General features: G+C 36.0%; 1 protein-coding gene across 11 annotated transcripts in view; it reads left to right on the top strand.

The window, feature by feature from the left end:
- HIPK3 (homeodomain interacting protein kinase 3) overlaps positions 1-22,296 on the top strand; it is a 93,558-nt gene that overhangs the window by 20,852 nt on the left and 50,410 nt on the right. For all 11 annotated transcript variants that reach the window (XM_023239680.2, XM_019812241.3, XM_045039121.1 and 8 more), the window contains one exon: positions 9,034-10,132. In XM_023239680.2, the coding sequence (XP_023095448.1) occupies positions 9,036-10,132 (1,097 nt within the window). In that variant the 5' untranslated portion in view covers positions 9,034-9,035. Of the gene's footprint in view, positions 1-9,033; positions 10,133-22,296 lie in introns of those variants that run through there.

Genomic DNA, 22,296 nt, shown 5'->3' on the forward strand with positions numbered 1-22,296 from the left:
TTTTCCGTTGGATTAAATTAGTTTTTTTCTTTCTCTTCCACAAAATATGATGTATTTCTTTGAAGTTGTCCTAAAAAACACTGATAGATTCATCTATATTTTATTGTCACAAACTAAAGTTTAGGTACTAATGAAGGAAGCTAAACTTTTTTTCTTTTGCTTCAAGTAATTGAACCTTTAAACTTCAAACTTGTAACTGAGAATAGGCTAATTGTAGTAAGATATAAGTATGGTAAAGGTAGAATTAAAATAACATTAAAACATTATTTGATAGTATTCACAGTGGATTTAGTTGTAAGATGTTTAAAAAGTGAATTTGATACAACTTTCATAGATTACTAACTCATTTATCATTTGAAAAATAAGTTGAAATTAGGCCAATTAGTAGAAATTTAAACTTCAGCTCAAATTGTACAGCTTTTATCTAAAGGTTTTCATTCGTGGTATCACCGTAAGTATTTCATGGGCTGTTACATGATTTTTTGAGAGGACATACAACAAATTCATGTTAATATAATAAAATATTGTGGTTATGAGAGGTTTCAAAATTGGTCAAAATACCATTGCAGTAACAAATTGTTTAATTCATGGCTTTAATCAATCACTGTGTCATTAAAATAGTGTAATACTTGTTTTTAGTATTCTTTTCTGTATTTAATACCTTATCTTTCAGTTTTAAAGCTCTTAAGAAAAATGTCCCTTAATCCCCTCTATGAAATGTTGACAGATTTTCAGTTGAAGCATATTTTCTAGGTATACCTATTTTCTAGGTATATTCATGAAAGCAAAATTTTTATGGGTAAACCAAGTTGGAATAATCTATTATTTACATGAAACTAGATTATAGACAATATTGCTACTTGAAGACTTCATTCTATCTCCTTTGATCTCTTTGTCAGACTTTGTGAAATCAAGGCACAGACATTTGTACCAAACTTTGAGTTATAATACAACTTATGTTTGCTGCATCTTAGAAAAAAGTAAGTTTGAAAAGATGTGTGGCGCTAACACAGCTGTAGGTTTTATTCATTTAACTCTTTTCTAGACTTTGTGAGGAATGCAAAAGTCGTTTACGAACAGCGTAATTCCTCTTTGGCCCACTAGCTGAGTGAATTAGGTTGACCCTGTTATTTTCAAAAAGACATTCTGCAGGGTTGAAAGTCATTATATTGATGCGCAAAGCTCCTTTCTTGGAATGGCTTACTTTCTGATTTGCACATAAAAATGTTTCGGTAAAGACCACCTTCCCTAAAGTGCTTTTACTTCTCTGAAAAAGTTTTGCTTTTGAATACTACCTCCTCTAAAGTGTTTCACTTCTTCTAACTTCATCATACCTGAAGTGTGTCAGGAAAAGGATTGAGAGCCACTATTCAGATTTAGAATTTTGGATTCTTTTACTGCTAAGCATCTTTAAAAATGCCTTTTGTGTTACATAAGAGAAGTGTTAATTTTGAATGTATTGCACTAGAAGGAGAGGAACTAGAATTTAGCAGAGGATATTGGGACTTTGCGTGGTGGGAGATAGATAATCAGAAAGAGATGGTAGGTCAGAGGAAGAGATCGATAATATTTTGAGGACAGAATGTGAAATGCTGTTTTGACGTACCCAAGTCAGATCTTGAGGTTTAATTGAGATGAGAGAAAGAGGGCTAGAAGAAACGTTTGGATCCCAGTAAAGACCAGAATAGGCTGGCGATCTGGGGTAGTAGGGACTGCTTGTGTGGGGTGGGGGGATGGTGGTAGTGGTGGTGTTTTCTTTGGTTTTTAGCATGCGCAATGATTTTTACATAGCACTTTTCAGTCTTTTTGCCTCTGGTGCTGATCATAGCTGCTGGAAGGCAGTTATAATCTGTAATGTATGTTTGGTAATTTGACTGAAGACATCATTCTCTTAGTGAACTAGGTACTACTCTAACAGTGTAGAACATACCATTACTGTTTTCACGTAGGATAATCCTCCCGACTCTGTTAGCTTTGATGCCATTAGGTTAAAGGTGCTTTGGTACATTTTACTGACAGAACAGTCTTAACTGTATTTTTCATTTCCTGTTCCATTTGTCTCCTTTTAAAGAGTTTGGTAATAAGTTCATTTTTGAAAGTGAACTTCACTTGTATCTACCTTATTTTAATACATATCCTGGAAACAGTTGATAGGTATGTTCAGAAAAGAACTCTGAAAGCAGGGTTTTTATGTAAACAGAATCAAAGGTTTACTTTGATCTAGTGTAGCTATTTGCTTATTTCCAGTTCAGTGAAAATATTCCCTAAGGTAACTTGCATTGAGGTGACTTCTTTTTTGTTGGTTGTTGTATTTTTTTTTTTTTTTTTTGATTGTGGAATAGTAGCTACAAATTTAATGCTTTGGTCTCTTATCCCTGTTTATTATGAGATAATTTTTTTAGTGCCCCGAGCTTCTCTTTAAGTAAAAAAAAAAAAAAAAACTTCTTAAAAGACTTTCATTTTGTTATTTTCATTTATTGTTGTTCATCTTTAGAAATACTGTTCTTTTTTATATTTATGTTTTAAATTGAAACTTGATGCTTTTAGTAATGTAATAATTTCTGTACTTTCCACTGATGGTCTGAAAGACCTGGGGATTATTCAGTAGTCATTTGGGAATGCCCAGCTAATAATGTGGGTTTCTATAGAGTTTTAAGTGTAATGTTTAATATTTGTCAAGAACTCAAATGAAAAAATAGAAAGCTCATTTGTTATAGCTATGGATGACATCAAGCTCTAGGTGTTAGTACAGCTAGGCCTGATGAATTAGATTTAAAAATAGAGATTTGAAAACCACAATGAAATACCACCTCACACCCATTAAGATGGCTATTATAAAAAAGAAGAAAAAAAATAGGTGTTGTTGAGGATATAGAGAAGCACAAAGGTTGGAACCTTTGTGCACTACTGGTTGGAATTTGAATGGTACAGCTGCTCTGGAAAATATAGTGATTCCTCAAATTAAAAATAGAATTATTATATAATCAGGAATTCCACTTGTGGGTATATACACAAAAGATTTGAAAGTAGAGTCTTGAAATTTGTACATCCGTGTTCATAGTAGCATTATTCACGATAGTCAAAAGGCGGAAGCAACCCAAGTATCTTTTTTTTTTTTAAGATTTTATTTTTAAGTAATCTCTACACCCAATGTGGGACTTGAACTCACAACCCCAAGATCAAGTGTTGCATACTCCACTGGCTGAGCCAGGCAGGCACCCACCCCCCAATATCTTTCGATGGCTGAATGAATAAACAAAATATGACATATACATACAATGGAATATTACTTAGTCTTAAAAAGGAGGGGAATTCTGACACTGCTACGTGGATGAACCTTGAATACATTATGCTAAGTGAAGTAAGTCAGTCGTAAGAGCAAATACTGTACAATTTCATATATATGGTACCCAGAGTAGTTAAATTCATACAGAGCATAGAATGGTGGTTGCCAGGGGCTGGGGCAGGGGACATTGGACAGTTGTTTAATGGGTAGAGTTTCAGTTTTGGAAGAGGAGAAAAGTTCTGGAGATGGATGCTAATGATTGTTGCACAACAGTGTGAATATATTTAATGTCATCGAACTGCACACTTAAAAATGATAAATTTTGTGTTTTGCATATTTTATCATAATTTTTTTAAAAAGAAGTACATTTAAAAATTGAGATTGGCACAAGTAAGAGAAAGTTGAGTGAAGAGAATGCAAAGGCATCATTGCGTTTACTCAAATCTATTTGTGCTGTCACATACATTTTGAAGAAGAACCCAGTTACCTATGGGCTTTGTATAAGTTTGGCAGAATTGTTCAGAATTTTAATATTGGCTAATAAATTGAATGTAAGATAGTAAAGTATTTCTGTTTTTGCTTCCTCCCTTTTCAGAAAGCCTGAAAAGGGAAAAAAGTAGAAAACCTGGTTAGTGGTGGTCAGACAGACTCAGGTTTGTGGGTGTCAATGTTGGTTACATTGCTGTTTTGGTAATTGTAAAAGGATGTGAAAAATTTGGATACAATTCAGATGGGTCTTAAAGTCTTTTAGAGGGTTGGAAAAATAAGGCCCTATTAAAGTACCTGAGATTATTAAGCTTGAGGAATGGAAGCTTAATGGTTGCTCTCACAGGAGTCTTCACCATCCTCTGAGTGATATATTATAGGCAGCCCCAGCTCACAAAGGGGTAGTGTTTCAAAACTTCATTTCTTAGTCAGTTGATAAGAACAAATGACAAAGTCATAAATAATAAAGCTACAGAGGTATAATGTAATTTGAATTGCAGTGAAAATAATAGGTAATAATAGTATTGTACTGAGTCTTTTTTTTGGACTCCATGGACTTAAGCAGCTCCTGTACTCTCCTTACTTACTGTACTGTATAAAATCCATAAACTTCAAGTATAAGATACTCTTATCAGACCATGAGTTTTATCTGATAGAGGATTGGGAGAAGAAAAGACTTAATACCTGGATATGGCAGGGAGTCACAGTGGCCAAGTTAATTAGTAATTTAGAGCTCTTTGCTTGTGGTCCTTTATGATAGCTGTCTCCAGCACCACCCTTACCCTTTCTTATGTGTTATGTATATGATGGGACATTCCTATCTGTGTTTATTTTCTAAAGTCTCCTTTGAGATTGGCTCTACCCAGCACAATGCTTGGTGAGGGGTAATTTTCTGAGTTTCCTTTAGTTAACCTTGGTTGGGGCTCTTGGCTTGTTTGCCTTCTAGCTCGGCATGTTGGGGAAGAAAAGGTAGGAACAGCAGAGTTCAGAAAAAAAATTTCTTTTAATATGTTTTGTTTAACATTTATTTATTTTTGAGAAACAGAGAGTGGATGGGGGAGGGGCAGAGAGAGAGGGAGACAGAAATCCCAAGCAGGTTCCAGGCTCTGAGTGGTCAGCACAGAGCCTGCCTGACGAGGGGCTTGAACCCACGGACTGCAAGATCAAGACCTGAGCCGAAGTCAGAAGTTCAACCGACTGAGCCACCTAGGCGCCCCCAGAGTTCAGAAATTGTAGTAGTTTCTTAAATATCAGTATGTCAGTTACTTGGATCTCAGCTGTTGTTCATATAACACCTCGCTTTCAAATGGCATGGGATTGGCATAGGGTGCCTGAGTGGCTCAGTTGGTTAAACGTCTGACTTCAGCTCAGGTCATGATATCACTCTTCGTGAGTTTGGGCCCTGCCTTGGGCCCTGTGCTGACAGCTCCCTCTCTCTGTGCCCCTCCCCCACTCATGCTCTGTCTCTCAAAAATGAATAAATGTTAAAAAAATTTTTTTAATGGCATGGATTGGCCAAGAGTGGTATGCATTCTATTCCCTAGGATTTCATCCTCGTCTTTTGAGACTTGAGGACCTTGAATTGGTAGGGCTTAAATTTGCTATGGTTTTTATATAAACTAGATCATTTTTTCTCAGATGTTAGTGTGAATCTAAATGGCCTTGGGAGCTTGTACACACGCAGATGCCTGGACCTCACTACAGACCTACTGAATCAGAATCTTTCTGGGTGGAGTTTTAAATATTTTCACTTAACTCTTTATTAAGGAAAAGTGTAAACATTCAAAAGTAGAAACGCTTTTTACTTGATCATCAAGATCCTATGAAGTACAGTATATGGCTAATTTCATTTTATTCATATTCTCATCTATTTTCTCTATTATTTTGAAGCAAATCCCAGCATATTATTTCATCTCTAAATATGAAATCTATATATTTTATAATTTTTTTTAATGTTTATTTTTGAAGGCGAGAGAGCGTGAGCAGGAAGGGGCATAGAGAGAGAGAGGGAGACACAGAATCCGAAGCAGGCTCCAGGCTCCGAGCTGTCAGCACAGAGCCTGACATGGGGCTCGAACTCACAAGTCATGAGATCATAACCTAAGCTGAAGTCAGATGCCCAAATGACTGAGCAATATACATACATAGTGAAAATTAAAGTGGTTAAAAGGATATACAATGAAAAGTAAATCTTTGTCATTTGCCTCCAGAATTCTTTTTTTTTTTTTTAACGTTTATTTATTTTTGGGACAGAGAGAGACAGAGCATGAACAGGGGAGGAGCAGAGAGAGAGGGAGACACAGAATCGGAAACAGGCTCCAGGCTCTGAGCCATCAGCCCAGAGCCCAACGCGGGGCCTGAACTCACGGACCGCGAGATCGTGACCTGGCTGAAGTCGGACGCTTAACCGACTGCGCCACCCAGGCGCCCCATTTGCCTCCAGAATTCTTGTTACTCTCCTCTGAGGCAAAGAAACCTACACTTTATATGTATACAGATATTCAGTGTATATGCAAATATATACATATGTAATTCTTTTTTTTTTTAAAGTGTATTTATTTTGAGAGACAGAGAGAGTGAGTAGGGGAGGAGCAGAGAAAGAGGGGGGCAGAGGATCCAAAGTGGCTTCCATGCTGACAGCAGAGAGCCCGATGCCGGGCTTGAACTCCTGAGCTGTGAGATCATGACCTAAGCTGAAGTTGGACATTCAACCAACTGAGCCACTCAGGCACCCTAATAATTCTATTGTAAAGTACACATTTTTCTGAATCTTGCTTTTTTCATACAACAATATGGGAATCAGTCCATAACAGGGTAGATTATTTTCATTCTTTTTTTTTTTAACTTTATTTTTTATTTTTTAAAATTTGCATCCAAATTAGCCTATAGTGAAGCAATGATTTCAGGAGTAGATTCCTTAATGCCACTTACCCATTTAGCCCATCCCCCTCCCACAACCCCTCCAGCAACCCTCAGTTTGTTCTCCATATTAATGAGTCTCTTCTGTTTTGTCCCATTCCCTGTTTTTATATTATTTTTGTTTCTCTTCCCTTATGAGTGAAGTCATGATTTTTGTCTTTCTCTGACTGACTAATTTCATTTAGCATAATACCCTCCAGTTCCATCCACGTAGTTGCAAATGGCAAGATTGTAGTTGGTCTTGTATTTACCCAGTGTTTTTTGAATGAGTGTTTAGGTTATACTGCATGAATATTCTTTTACTATATCTGAGGTGCCTGATTCTATGTCAGTTTTGTTAGATATTGTCAAATTACTTTTCCTTTGTCTGTATGATAATACATGGTTTTCTAGGCTCACCGGTTCCCTTTTAAAGATGCTTTTCATATCTCTCCTATTTATGTTCATGCGTTTCTTTAAATCCACAAGTATATTTATAATAGATGTTTTAGAAATTTTTTTGTGTCAGTTTCATCATCTGTTTCTCTCAGTCTATTTCTGTGGGTGTCGATCACAGAAGTGGTTTGAAATGGGAATCACGGTAATGCTAAATTGTTGAAGATAAGGTTGGCGGCCCTCACAGACATTAAGTGAATTAGATGATGGGTTCAATATGTTTAGAAGGAGTTTTCCCTGTGGCTTCGCCTCATTAAAAGGAGAAAAATTGGTGGAATTTTGAAACTTCTTCTGATGCTGGATGAAATGGTTTGGAACCCAGAATTTCAATTTACAATTTTTTCTTACACATCAAATCTTCATTTGTCTAATAAGGTTTTATTGCTCATTTCTTACTAGATCCAGGTCAGTTTAGGAATGTGGTAGGTAGTTATTAAGATGTGTTTATTTATTTATTTTGAGAGAGAGCAGGAGCAGGGGAGGGGCAGAGAGAGAGAGGAAGAGAAAATCCCAAGCAGGCTCTGCACTGTCAGTGCAGACCCCAGTGCGGGGCTCAAACAGTGGAACCAGGAGATCATGACCTGAGTTGAAACCAAGAGTTGGATGCTTAACCAACTGAGCCACCCAGGTGCCCCAGAAATAAAATCTTAAAAAAAAAAAAAAAAATTTAGGAAGTTGAAGGAGGCATAAATTTATGCCCCAAGAGGGCAATGTATTTTCCTGTTCTTTTACTACACCCTAGCTATGTGACCTTGGCCAGTTACCTAATTCCTCTTGAGTTTTAGTTTTCTTAACAGCAAATTGGGAAGATATTAATATGGTTAAATAAAATATTGCAAATAAAGCATTCATTAAACCTCTGCATAGTAATTCCTTCCATAGGTGGTAACTCTTAATATTTTAAATATTTTACATATATTACATACTGTGATGGCAATCTGTTGTTTTTGAATTAAGGAATTGATGTTTGATTTGTTAAAACAGTATGAGACTGCCCAGTTAATACAATATAGATTTTTAAATTGTGGGGAGTGGAAATATTTTAAAATTAATTTGACCAACTCATATTTATTGAGCACCAACTCTATATCCTGGGCACCTTGTTTCAGATCTAGTGTGAAAGACTGATGGATACACTCACAATTGGAGTGTAATGTAATATCGTGTCATGAATGCTAATTAGAAGAACATAGAAGCTTTTATTGAGCACTGAATGCCCAACTGTGGCCTAGAGAGTGAGTGGCGAGTGTGTGTTCCAAGTAAATCTTCAGCAAGAAGGTATTGCATCACTTTGATCTGAATGTAAAGAAGTCCACTTAAGTGTACAAGGGTGGATGTGGAAAAAGATGTTAAGTAAGGAGAACATCATGCAAAGGACCTATGTCTTATTTACAATTTTTATAATTGATTATTTTTTCTGGGGCATTTCTTGAACTTTAGCTATAAGGATTGTGACTCTATTTATGCAGTGTATGTTTTCTTTCCTTGTCATTGGTTCATAAATGATAATTTGGTGATAGAATGCTTTACCTTTGCCAAATGTGTATAGTTAAGGGATCTGTATTTTTCCCTTTTGGGAGAAAAATGGTTGGCATAGTTGCTAGGGTATATCTTGGCCATTACAACTGCTTGGTAGATATTTTTTGGTTAACTAAATGCACTCAGTTTTTTATTCCCAGGCTTATATGCAATACTCAAAATAGCTGAAGGTTTAATTAGCTAAGATGGAGATACTAAAATGCTTATCTTCTCTAAGGGAAAAAAATCTTAATGGAGTTTAGTTATTTTTATAAATTATGGACTTGACCCTTGAAAGTTTTCTTTGAGATTTAAAATTAAAAACAATTTTTTTTTGTAGTTAATAATGTCTTTTTCTTTCCTCCCTCTCCCCCCCCCCCCCCCCCCAGGTATGGCCTCACAAGTCTTGGTCTACCCACCGTATGTTTATCAAACTCAGTCAAGTGCCTTTTGTAGTGTGAAGAAACTCAAAGTAGAGCCAAGCAGTTGTGTATTCCAGGAAAGAAACTATCCACGGACCTATGTGAATGGTAAAAATATTGGAAATTCTCATCCTCCCACGAAGGGTAGTGTTTTTCAGACAAAGATACCATTTAACAGACCTCGAGGACACAACTTTTCGTTGCAGACAAGTGCTGTTGTTTTAAAAAACACTGCGGGTGCTACAAAGGTCATAGCAGCTCAGGCACAGCAAGCTCAAGTGGAGGCACCTCAGATTGGGGCGTGGCGACACAGGTTCAATTTCCTAGAAGGCCCCCAGCGATGTGGATTGAAGCGCAAGAGTGAGGAGTTGGATAATCATAGCAGCGCAATGCAGATTGTTGATGAATTGTCCATACTTCCTGCAATGTTGCAAACCAACATGGGAAATCCAGTGACAGTTGTGACAACTACCACAGGAACAAAACAGAATTGTACCACTGGAGAAGGTGACTATCAGTTAGTACAGCATGAAGTCTTATGCTCCATGAAAAATACTTATGAAGTCCTTGATTTTCTTGGTCGAGGCACTTTTGGCCAGGTAGTCAAATGCTGGAAAAGAGGGACAAATGAAATTGTAGCAATCAAAATTTTGAAGAATCACCCTTCTTATGCACGTCAAGGTCAAATAGAAGTGAGCATATTAGCAAGACTCAGTACTGAAAATGCTGATGAATATAACTTTGTACGAGCTTATGAATGCTTTCAGCACCGTAACCATACTTGTTTAGTTTTTGAGATGCTGGAACAAAACTTGTATGACTTTTTGAAACAAAATAAGTTCAGCCCCCTGCCACTAAAAGTAATTCGACCCATTCTTCAACAAGTGGCCACTGCACTGAAAAAATTGAAAAGTCTTGGTTTAATTCATGCTGACCTCAAACCAGAAAATATTATGCTGGTGGATCCTGTTCGGCAGCCATACAGGGTTAAGGTGATAGACTTTGGGTCGGCCAGTCATGTATCAAAGACTGTTTGTTCAACATATCTACAATCTCGGTACTACAGGTAGGTGACAACTACCTTTTGGCTCTTTAATAAATGTTGAATTTTGGCTGAATGAAATAATTTTGTGTGTGTACATGGTAAAAAAGATGGCTTGGGTAAATAAATAAATCCAGACAAGATTGGTTTAGGTTTGAGGTGTTAAGAAGATTTTTAAAATTTAGGCGTAAAATCTGCCTAAACAGAGTAGAAATCTCCCCAGCAGCTCCATGCCAAAGTTCCATGACCTGAAGGAATGATAGGTTATTAATGATGATCAAACAGAAGTCTTCAAATGTTGGGAAAGGGTTCATAGTAATTTTTGTATATATCTTTGAGTATTTTGGCACTTAAGAGAACTAGTTTATTAAAGGTAATTAGATGTGACTGAATACTTAGATAAGAATTCAGAAAGTTATTTTGATTAGTGACACTGAATTTCAGACACACTTCATGGCTGCCTTGGATGTTTAGGTGACTTTTCCATAACAGGTTTGATTATGCTTCCATCTATATGTTATGGGTAATGTTATTTTGGTGTTGGTGCTATGGGTGGAATTTAAAAAAGAAAATAATTTCCATGTAAATATTGATAAAGTGCTATAGTGTCATGATTAATACAATGCTAGCTTGGAGTGTCAATATGTAGTCTTACGGGCTAATGATTACCAGGATTCAAAATATCTTCTTGAGTATGTAAAATGGTTTTGGATTCATGGTTCTATAATTTTGAGATACTGTTTTCATTTCAGCTAGAATGAAATATACTCTAGAGCCCCAAAACAGTGGGCAAATACAGGAGCTTGCCAATATTGGCCGTTTTATAAGTTAGTGAATAGACAGATACATGCAGTTTGTTGTTGAAGATTGTTAGAACATGAGGATTATAAATTTAGGCCCAGCAAGGGTTGTTTATTTTTCTGGTTTTGTATCTACCTTTTTACTATACCTCTCATTCTGATTAGTGTCTTACAAATACATACTTTAGTACCCAGGACACTATATAGGAGAAATTAATTAGCTACTACAAAAAATGAACTCCAGATATATGCCCTACCATTAGTAGGTTATTAGAAGGAGTCCCATATATATCCTACCATTAGTAGGTTATTAGAAGGAGTCCCATATATATCACTTAGTGACAATTTATTAAAATATATATTAGAAATTAGGAATATAGTCTAATTATTCTTCAGTATTTTCCTGGTTGTAAGATTTTTGGTATTAGAGTGCTAGATACTATTCTTAAAACCTTTTACATGATTTAAAAGCTTTGTAGTTGTATTACAGTATTAAGTCTTATTTAATATATAATTACATTTATTTGATCCTCTGTATTTCTGACAGATTTTTTTTAATGTAATGGAATACAGGATTAGTTTTTAGTTCATTTTTTTTGCTGGAATAATTATTTTAAATTCTTATTTAACAGCATGAGAAGAGTAGTGTTTTTTTTCCCTTCCCTTTGTACTCTATGGGTTCTGTCTTAAGAGCTTTTAGTTGTCAGCTAGCATATTATATAAACTCTAGGCTCCAGCTGCTTGGGCTCTATATTTAGTTCACTTGTTAGTAAATGACTTCATTTTATTTGGGTCCTGCATTATACTGCATATCAGATTTAGCTCCGTGTGATACCTATACTCCTTTTCTTTATTGAAATCTTTTGGATGAGAGTAAAAAAAAAAAAAAAAAAAAAGCTTTATTTTTTACACTTGAGAACATTTATTAAACATTTATTAAATGTTTCAAGGGAGTAAGGAAATCCTTTAAAAAGCAATCTGAAATGCTAAATATTTTATGATGTTGATTTCTAGCATTGGGCCTTTGCACAAATATTAGCTTCTGTTGAGAATGAGAAAAAAAAAAGCTATGAATAATTGCTAAGTACAATTACTAAGTTTTGAATTTGTTTTTATATATAAATTTCAAGTAGATAATTTACCTGAATTTTAGAAGGTATACATACAGTTGCTAAATTGCAGATTCTTTGTTTAGAGTTAAAAAAAAAAATGAGGTTCTAATTTGTAAACAAGGACTCTGCTAGTAGCATTTTGATTTATGTTGCTTGGACAAAAACCTTTTAAAAGGACTTTATGCTAATTAGATCCAAGAGTTAGAAGAGTTAATACTAAGGTAGACTGGTGAAAGTGTCACATAGTCCTTAATCATGTGCTGTTTTAATATCTAGTGTAATTTTGCATGAAAATAGCAGGTAAACCATTAATCTTTTTCAATATTTGTTCACCAATTTTGGCTTAGTTTTTTACCAAGTTTAGTTATAAATTTGAGTAGACAGTAAGCAAAAGTGTCTTATACTTGATTTTTAACTTTTTGTTAAAAATATGTTGTATTTAAAAAATGAAAGCAGGAAGTGGAAACTTACCAAATTAAATATTTTTGAGCTAATCACACTATGAACACACATACCCCGAGTTCCAAGGTAAACGATTTGTGTTTAAACATAGGTTCATATGTTACTCTGTTTCTTTGAACTGGGCAACACAGAAATGTGTTGGGATATCTTAAAATAGCCAGGGGACAGTGGCCAGAAATTGTTGACTACTATAGATGGTGAGGCTGTCTACCTCTTGCAGTGATATAAGCCAGAAGTACATGCTAAGGGCATTGATTTGCTCAAGGTCAGCATGTTCTAAATTCAGCTGCATGAGTATGGTTTCTGTCAAGAACCCACAGGGCTCTTGAACGCATAAAAGGTTTTAGCAGCAGAAGGTGCTGTGTTTCTGAGGTGCGGTGGCAGCATTCGGGTCATGAATCTTTTTCTCTTAAATATAGAATTCTAGCCTGTGGTTTGAGTCACTTCAGAACATACAGACCGGAAAGTGTGCTGTAAAGTAACCTGAAAAGCAGTTGTATACTGAGTTGTATACAACTCAGTTGTAGTTTACTGAGTAATTTAGCATTCATTCATTGTTGTTGTACAGAATGCTTTCTATTTTGCCTGTAATAGTTGACAGAATGGTATGTAATGAATGAGAAACAATTAATTTAGGCTTATCAGTTTTTGTTTAGGGTATCCCCATCCCCTTATGCCTTTTTAGACCCAGAAATATCAAAGACAAAGTTCCTATAACAAAATTAAGTACAGAGAATGACTAATACTTGATGTAGGTTGCTCCTATGATAATAGAAGACTGTGTATGTATACTACATTTTTTTCAGGTGCTTTTATTTGTATTTCCTAGTTTGTTTCTTATGTCTCATCCCTATGAGTTAGGTAAGACAACTGGTAAAATTGCTATTTGAATAGGTAAAAACTGAGGCTCATAGAAGTCAAACAGGTCCAAATTCACACTCCAAGTTTAACTCAATTTTTGTTGAGTCCTTTTTATGTGCTGGTACTGTGCTAGGAATACAGATGTGATTAAACATGATTTCATAATTTGATAAGAGGAGAAAAATAGTTTGTTTCAAGAAGTCCTAAGGTACAGGGGTGTACAGGGAGCTGTGGGAGTACAGAGGAGAGCACTTAACCTAATTTGAGCATTCAAAGAGGCTTCCAGGGAGAAATGACCCCTGTGTGAGCTTTGAGAGTAGAGAAGGAGTTAGGTTGACTAGCATTAAAGTGTTCTCTTTCACTAAACCACCCTTACCTAAAAAAACTCAGTATTGGCTAAAATTCCTGGCAATTTCTTCTCTGTATCATGAAACAGTTATTTTTATTTAGAAATCTGAATAAAAGGTTGTCAGTGGGGTTTCATTTTAACAGAAGTTTTAATTGAAATTTCCAAAAGTCTATAATGAAGTAGTTTTCAGTGCCATACATGGTGGCCATAGACATAGATTTCTCTCTCTTTCTCTCTCTTTCTCTCTCTCTCTCTCTCTCTCTCTCTCCAAATAAAAATTTTGGTAGGGCTCTTTTTTTTTTTTTAATGTTTATTTATTCTGAGAGAGAAAACATAAGGGGAGGGGCAGAGAGAGAAGGAGAGAGAGAATCTGAAGCAAGCTCCACACTGTTAGCGCAGAGCCCAACATGGAGGTTGATCCCGTGAGTCATGGGATCATGACCTGAACTGAAATCAAGAGTCAGGCACTTAACCGACTGAGCCATCCAGGCGCCCCAGAAATTTTGGTAGGACTCTTAAAGTTGTTTTTCTTTAAACAACTTTATTGAGATATATTTCATGTACCATGAACTTTACCCATTTGAAGTGTACAATTCAGTGGTTTTTAGTATATTTGTGGTTGTGCATCATCATGATCAATTTTAGAATATTGTCTTTACCCCCAGCAGAACTCCCTTTCCCATACCCCCTAGCCATCTTTCCCCAATCTCCCTATTCTCTAAGCCCTAGGTAACAAAAAAATCTACTTTTAAAAAAAATTTATTTTGAGAGACAGAGTGTGCATGTGCAGGGTAGGGGCAGAGAGAAGGAGAGAGAGAATCCCAAGTAGGCTCCACGCTGTCAGCACAGATCCCTATGCAGGGCTGGATCTCAACGAACTGAGAGATCATGATCTGAGTTGAAATCAAGAGTTGAATGCTTAACTGACTGAGCCATCCAGGTGCCCCAAATCTACTTTCTGTCTCTGTAGATTTGCACATTCTTAGCATTTTATATGAATGTATTCATGTGGTCCTTTTTGACTTTTTTTTTTTCACTTAGCATAACATTTTCAAGGTTCATCCATGCTGTAGCATGTTATTAGTAATTCATTTCTTTTTGTTACATACTATTCCATTGTATAGATACACTACATTTTTTTTTAATGTTTATTTTTGAGAGAGAGAGAGAGAGAGAGAGAGAGAGAGAGAGAGAGAGAGAATGAGCGGGGGAGGGGCAGAGAGAGAGGGAGACACAGAATGGGAAGCAGGCTCCAGGCTCCGAGCTGCAACACGGGGCTCGAACTCACAGACTGCGAAATCATGACCTGAGCTGAAGTCGGATGCCCAACTGACTGAGCCACCCAGGCGCCCCAAGATACCCTACGTTTTATGTCCATCATTTGATTGAGACCTCTTAAAATGTTATCAGCAGAAAGATTCATGAGTAGAAAACTGTAAAATGGCACACAGTTAAGTCTTTAATCCAAGATAATTAGGGCATATAAAGTGTAAATTATTGTGCTCGGTGCTGGTTATTCATTTAGGAGCAGAAATGTAGACCTAACCATTATGGTGCATATAATCTAATGGGTAGAGAACCAAAAAGGTAAAGTAGTACTCTCTTATGGAAAGGAACAGGGACAGAGAATACCAGGATGGAGTTACTTTTTTTGTTTTTGTTTTTTAACTTTTTGCTTGGAAATAATTTTAGACATATAAAAAAGTTGCAAAAGTAATACAAAGTATTCCTGTATACCTTTCACTTGGATTCTCTAAGTGTTTCAAATTTAAAAATTTTACCACTGTAGTTTTATCACTCATTCTTGGTTCTATGTACACACACATGTTTTTTTCTTGCATTGTTTTTGAGAGTAAGTTTCAGACAATGGGCCCCTTTACCTCTAAATACTTCCATGTGTGTTTCCTAAACATAAGGATATTCTCTTACATAACCCCAGTATGATGATTAAAATCATCATCAGTTAACATCAATTCAGTATTCTTGATTTGATGAACTATTTGAACCACTCAAAATACTATTTGATTTGAGGAAATTAAAATCTATTTAATACTAGTATAGCTTAGTTATAGACTTTATTCAGGTTTTACCAATTTTCTCACTTACGACCTTTTTCCTGCCCAGAATTCAATACAAGATCACACAATGCATCATTTGCCATGTATGCCCCTTTAATGTCCTCTCATCTGGAGTAGTTCCTTCGTTTTTTCTTTGCCTTTCATAACCCTGACACTTAAAAAAAATTTTTTTTAATGTTTATTTAAAAAAATTCTTTTTAAATTTAATTTAGTTTTTCCCCCTTAATATAATTTATTGTCAAATTGGTGTCCATATAACGTCCAGTGCTCATCCCAACAAGTGCCCTCTTTCCTGCCTTTTATTTTATTTTTGAGAGAGACAGAGTGTGAGTTGGGGAGGGGCAGAAGGAGAGGGAGACAGAATCTGAAGCAGGCTTCAGGCTACCAGCTGTTAGCACAAAGCCTGATGCAGGGCTCGAACTCAGAAACCGCGAGATCATGACCTGAGCCGAAGTCAGACATTTAACCAGCTGAGCCACCCAGTCGCCCCATAACCCTGAGCACTGGATAGTTATTTTGTAGAATGCTCCTTAATTTTGGTTTGTCTGATGTTTTCAATTTATGCGTTTTTAGACTACACAGAAGTGATGTTGTGATCTCACATATTGGGAGGCATATGATGTCATTTTGTCTCAACTGGTTATGATTACTTTGTTGAGGTGGTGACTGCCAGATTTTTCCACTATAAGGTGTTTTTTCTTTGTAATTCATAAGTATCTTGGGGAGAGATACTTTAAAACTATACTGTTTTCTCATCTAATTTTCACGAACCAGTTTTAGCATCCATCCATTGGTGAATTTGGCCTTAAATATTTTTAAGTATGGGGCTGTGAGATGATGATTTTCTAATTCTGTCCTTCCTTTGTAAGGAATTCTTTTATAAGGAAGAGCTTTACTTGTTTTTAAATTTGTTTCTGCATGGATTCATGGATTCATATTCAAAGGGTTATAATCTGTTAACTTATTGTAATTTTTTTAGTGAATAATTGTCCTAAACTGTCCAGCAGGGGCCACTTTAAGTTTGCTTCTGTGTCTCTTTGCCATGGCCCCATTTGAGTGTTTACTTTCCGGTACCACAAGATGATCCATACTGACTTTGTATCTTTCCTTCCCCAGTCCTGGTATTGGTCATTTCTCTAAGGAGCTTTGGTTATTGGAGAATGGTGTTTAAAAACCAAAATCTGGATGCTAGTGTCAGATGTGTTCATTAGTGCTAAGGTGTTCTTGCTTTTAGACCCTTTGAGTGGCGAAGCTAGAAAATGTGTGTGTGTGTGTGTGTGTGTGTGTGTGTGTGTGTGTGTGTTAGTGTAATTGTGTGTCTGTCTATATATTAAAACCATGAATTCATACTGATATGTCCAGTTCTAATACCTCCAGAGTTCATTCTATCCTTCTTCCTTTATTTATAATCCCTTTTATAATTCCAGGAAATTTGGATCTCATTATCCACAATATGTTACTTATTAGTTCAGTTCTAGAGTACACTTAACATAGTTTTGGTATTGCTACCCGTACCATTGCTAATTTACTAACCAGAGTACAACATTTATTTACAGTTCTTTTATTCTTTAGCCACAGACTTGGAGCATGTAGTCAAAATAGTGTGTTTTAAGTTACTTAGGTTCTTCTTCAAACCTCTGCTTTCAGTGTGTGATTATTGTTTACTTGAAATATATTTAAGTTCATTTCTTTGTATTTCATTTTGGATCCACCCATGTCCTTTTTTGTTTATTTGACTATGTGAAACATTAATTAATGTTCTAAAACTCAGAACCATGCTAAAACCATCAGAAGTGTCACTCCGTCTTTTCTGTCCTTCCCACCTCGTTCCTACCTAACCCCTTTTGGTAACCATTATCATTAGTTTTCAATTTATTCTTTGCATGTGGGTTTGTGTGTTTGTGTTTGGCAGGGGGTTATGTGAGCAGATAAATGTCTATTTTTTTGTTTCCTTTCTTACAGGAAAGGTAACATACTATAGCTACCTGTTTGCACTTGGCTGTTTTCCCTTAACAGTATTTCCTGGAAATCACTTCATGTCAGTTCATAGAGATCTTTCTATTTTATTGTGGATTACCATAGTTTATTCAGACACTTTCCTAGTTATTGACATAGTGTTTCCCAATTACAATTACAAAGAATAGCTTTGTGCATATATAATTTTGTATTGTTCAAGTTGTATCTTCAAGGTAAATTTTCAGAAGTAGGATTATTTAATCAGAAGGTAAATGCATATATAGTTTTGTTAAATATTGCCAAATTTCTGTCAGTAAGAACTGTACCAGTTTGCATTCCCATCAGCAATGTATGATAGTGCCTGTTTCTCTACAGCATTGCCAGCAGAATATGCTATTTAACAATTTTGCGAATCTAATGGTAGATCTATGTAGTTTTAATTTTCATTTCTCATTATGAGTGAGACATAATGAGTGTTTAAGGGTCATTTTAAAATTGTGTGAGTGTGGATTTTCTGTTCATGTCTTTTGCCCATTTTTGTATTAAGAGTTGACCATGGCCCTTTGTCTACCAGTTTTAAAGATCTCTTACATATATGGAATATTAGTCCTTTATTTGTCATATATGTTGCATTTTTTTTAAATTTTGACTTTTTGATGTCTTTTTGTTTATTTGTTTGCCTTGTAAAATTTTTTTTGTGTGTGGTCAATTTTATCTTCCCTTTTATTGCTTGTGGATTTTAAGTCGTGGTTAGAAAACCTTTTCCCATGCTAATTCAGGGAGGCATTTACCGGGGTGCCTGGGTGGCTCAGTTAGTTAAGCGTCTGACTTCAGCTCAGGTCATGATGTCATGGTTTGTGGGTTTGAGCCCTTAGTCAGGCTCTGTGCTGACAGCTCAGAACCTGGAGCCTGCTTCAGGTTCCGTGTGTGTGTGTGTGTGTGTGTGTGTGTGTGTGTGTGTGTGTGTGTGTCTGTCTGTCTGTCTACCCTTCCCCCACTCATGCTCTGTCTGTCTGTCTGTCTCTCTCTCTCAAAATTAAATAAACATTAAAAAAAAAAAACCAGACATTTGCCCTATTCTAGTACTTACTGAATTACATTTTAAGTATTTAGATCTCTAATCTATTATAAGTTTATTCTTATAATTTGTTGAGGTATAGAGCTAATGTTTTTTGTTTTTTGTTTCAGACGGCTAGTTAGTTGTAAGGACTTTAGATTGGGTGGACAGGGTAAATTTCTAAGGACATGATATATTCAACTGAGGCCTGAAGGGAGACCACCAACCAGAGTGAGTGGAATTGAGAGCCTTGGGCAAAGAAAGAGCTGTGTGAAGCCCTTGAGATTGGTAAGAGTTTGATAAAGTAAAGAATCTGAAAGCTTGCCAGTGAGACTTAAGTGTAGTAGAGTGGATAAAGTAGGGGTGATTTGAGGATGTAGGGTAGCCACTAAGGTTTATGTTTTAATCACTTTAATTGCTATTTGGAGGAGGAGGATGAGGACCAGAATGAGAGTAGGAGTAGGAAAACCATTAGGAAAGAGGCATTAAAGTAATCCATAGAGAGGATGTGGTGGCAGTGCAAAGAAATGGATAGATTTAAGATACCTTTTGGTATTAGTGTGGTTATTTTGGCTTTAGTAGGATACTCCCCATACGTACCGGGGGAAAAATGCTTTGGTATGGTTGATGATATTTGTTGACTGAAATTGTGTGTGAATTTAGACATGCACCTGACTCCTGTGGATTTCTATATATAAGTGTATATTTAACACCATGTGTTAAACCTCCTCATTAAAAACGAGTAAAAACAAATAAGGAAAACAAAGTAACCTGGAAAACTCTCCATTAGCAGTATTTGAGACATGACTACCTGAATCTCAGGAAGTGAAATACAACGTTTGAAATTTTCTTAAGCTAAATCACATTGTGTTTTTAAAGTTGAATGATTTGAGGGGCGCCTGGGTGGCGCAGTCGGTTAAGCGTCCGACTTCAGCCAGGTCACGATCTCGCGGTCCGTGAGTTCGAGCCCCGCGTCGGGCTCTGGGCTGATGGCTCAGAGCCTGGAGCCTGTTTCCGATTCTGTGTCTCCCTCTCTCTCTGCCCCTCCCCCGTTCATGCTCTGTCTCTCTCTGTCCCAAAAATAAATAAAACGTTGAAAAATAAAGTTGAATGATTTGAGGGATGCCTCGGTGGCTCAGTCAGTTAAGTGTCCAACTCTTCATTTTGACTTAGGCCATGATCCCAGGGTTGTGGGATTGAGCCCCACGTCAGGCTCTGTGCTAAGTGTGGAGATTGTGATTCTTTCTCCCCTGCTTGTGCATGTGTGCTCTCTCTTTAAAAAAAAAAAAAAAAAGTGGTTTATTTCAGGCTGATTTGTTTTATAATAACCCCAAATCATGGCTAGTATGACTACTAAAATGACTACATTTTGTTATCATGTATTAAGATAAACATTTTTATAAAAATAGACTCACAGATTACATTGTTTTGCAGTTTGCTTTTGTTTAACTTAATACTTTGGTTCCCCCCCCCCCCCCCCCCCCAGTGTATGTTTCCCTAGATTATTCTATGAAACTGTTAAATAGAATCTTCATGTGTGAACTTATTTAGATATTAATTGAACAGATTAACTGTGAAAGAGACAGTTATAAGGCAATAGAGAAAATTTGGATGTCAGATGATATAGGGAATTACTGGTTTTTTTATGTGTGATAATAGCATTGTGGTTATTATTTTTAAGTATCCCTTAGAGTTATATGCTGAAGTATTTATAAGTGAAATTATATATCTGGGGTTTGCTTACTACCACCTAGTGGATAACCATTAATTATAATTTTAAACAGTCTTTGTTGATGCATTGGTAATTTTTGAAGTTAGGTTATTGGTAGATGGTGGTTCACACATCAGCTGTATTTGATGTTTTCTGTAGTAAAAGTAAATAAATACAGTTAAGTCTTAAATACTTTAAAACTAGATGCCAAAGGGTGGGTGGGAGGGGGATGGGTGGAATATGTGAAAAAGATTAAGAGTACTTACTGTGATGAGTGCTGACAAAAACAAACAAACAAAAAAACACTAAATGCCCAAAATAGTTATAGTTCTTAATATTTTACGAATCAGAAAATCCAAGGAATATGCTGGTAGTTTTCTTTTTTTTTTTAATTTTTTTTTAACTTTTTTTTATTTTTTTTTTAATTTATTTTTGGGACAGAGAGAGACAGAGCATGAACGGGGGAGGGGCAGAGAGAGAGGGAGACACAGAATCGGAAACAGGCTCCAGGCCATCAGCCCAGAGCCTGACGCGGGGCTCGAACTCACGGACCTCGAACTCACGGACCGCGAGACCGTGACCTGGCTGAAGCCGGACGCTTAACCAACTGCGCCACCCAGGCGCCCCTGCTGGTAGTTTTCTAGAGTGTTTTTATCAAAAGCAGGAGGTTTTTGGTGTGTAACTCTCAAAGTGTAAAATTCAAAATATTTAAGTAAGTAGAATTGAAATTTTATCTTGTATGTACTAAGCTTTCATGAAGCCTTTTGATATTAATATATCTACTTGGAGCCGTGACTAACTTCCTTTAGTTTCATAGATTGAGTGGTGTAAGTCACTCAAATACTTTCAGATCAAGGTGTCTAGCTTAAAGGCTTTCCAAATTTTAATTAACTCCTCTTTTGTTTTTTACTTAGTTTTAGGCAATCTTTTATTTCTGATAGGTGAAAAATGGAAATCCTGATAATGAGAATCAAGAAAAATATTTTGTTTCGAAAGCATTTCATCAAATTATAATTTTAGATATGTTACTATTTTGTTAATATTTAGAAAGGAATATTGCCTTTCTAAAAATTGCTGTATAATATTAGAATATTTTTATATTTAGGTAATCCCGTCCTTTACATATTTCACTCTGAAACATTTGTCCATATAGCTCCCTATATTAAAAAAAAAAACAAATTGAACTAATTTGTAAACTGTACTGTCATCTTGACCTAACAGTTTGGTGGCCAAAATTATTTTTAAAATGGAAAATTTTTTCATTTTTTTATTGTGAAAAACACATAAAGTAATATTTGTCATCTTGAGCATTTTTTTCATCTTGAACATTTTTAAGCAGGTAGTTCATTAGTATTAAGTATGTTCATATTGTTGTAAAACAGAGCTCTAGAACTTCATCTTGTACATTTTGAAGATCTGTACCCACTAAATACCTCCCTTTTTCCCCCTCTCCTCAGCCCCTGGTCACCACCATTCTACTTTTTGTTTTTATGAATTTGACTACTTACTTTAATTATCTCCTAGAAGGAGAATCATATAGTCCTTGCTTTTTTGTGAGTAGTATATCTCACTTAGCACAGTGTCCTCAGTGTTCATCCATGTGGTAGCATGTGTCAGGATTTCCTTTCTTTCTAAGGCTGAAAAATTCTATTGTATGTATATTCCACATTTTGTTCATCCATTCTTTGATCACTGGACATTTGGGTTGCTTCCACCTCTTGGCTACCTTGAAAAGAGCTGCTATCAACACGAGTGTACAAATAGCTCTTCAAGACCCAACTTTCAGTTCTTTTCTCTATGGA

Source organism: Felis catus, chromosome D1 (assembly GCF_018350175.1).
Source record: "Felis catus isolate Fca126 chromosome D1, F.catus_Fca126_mat1.0, whole genome shotgun sequence".
In the NCBI taxonomy this organism is placed as follows: domain Eukaryota; kingdom Metazoa; phylum Chordata; class Mammalia; order Carnivora; family Felidae; genus Felis; species Felis catus.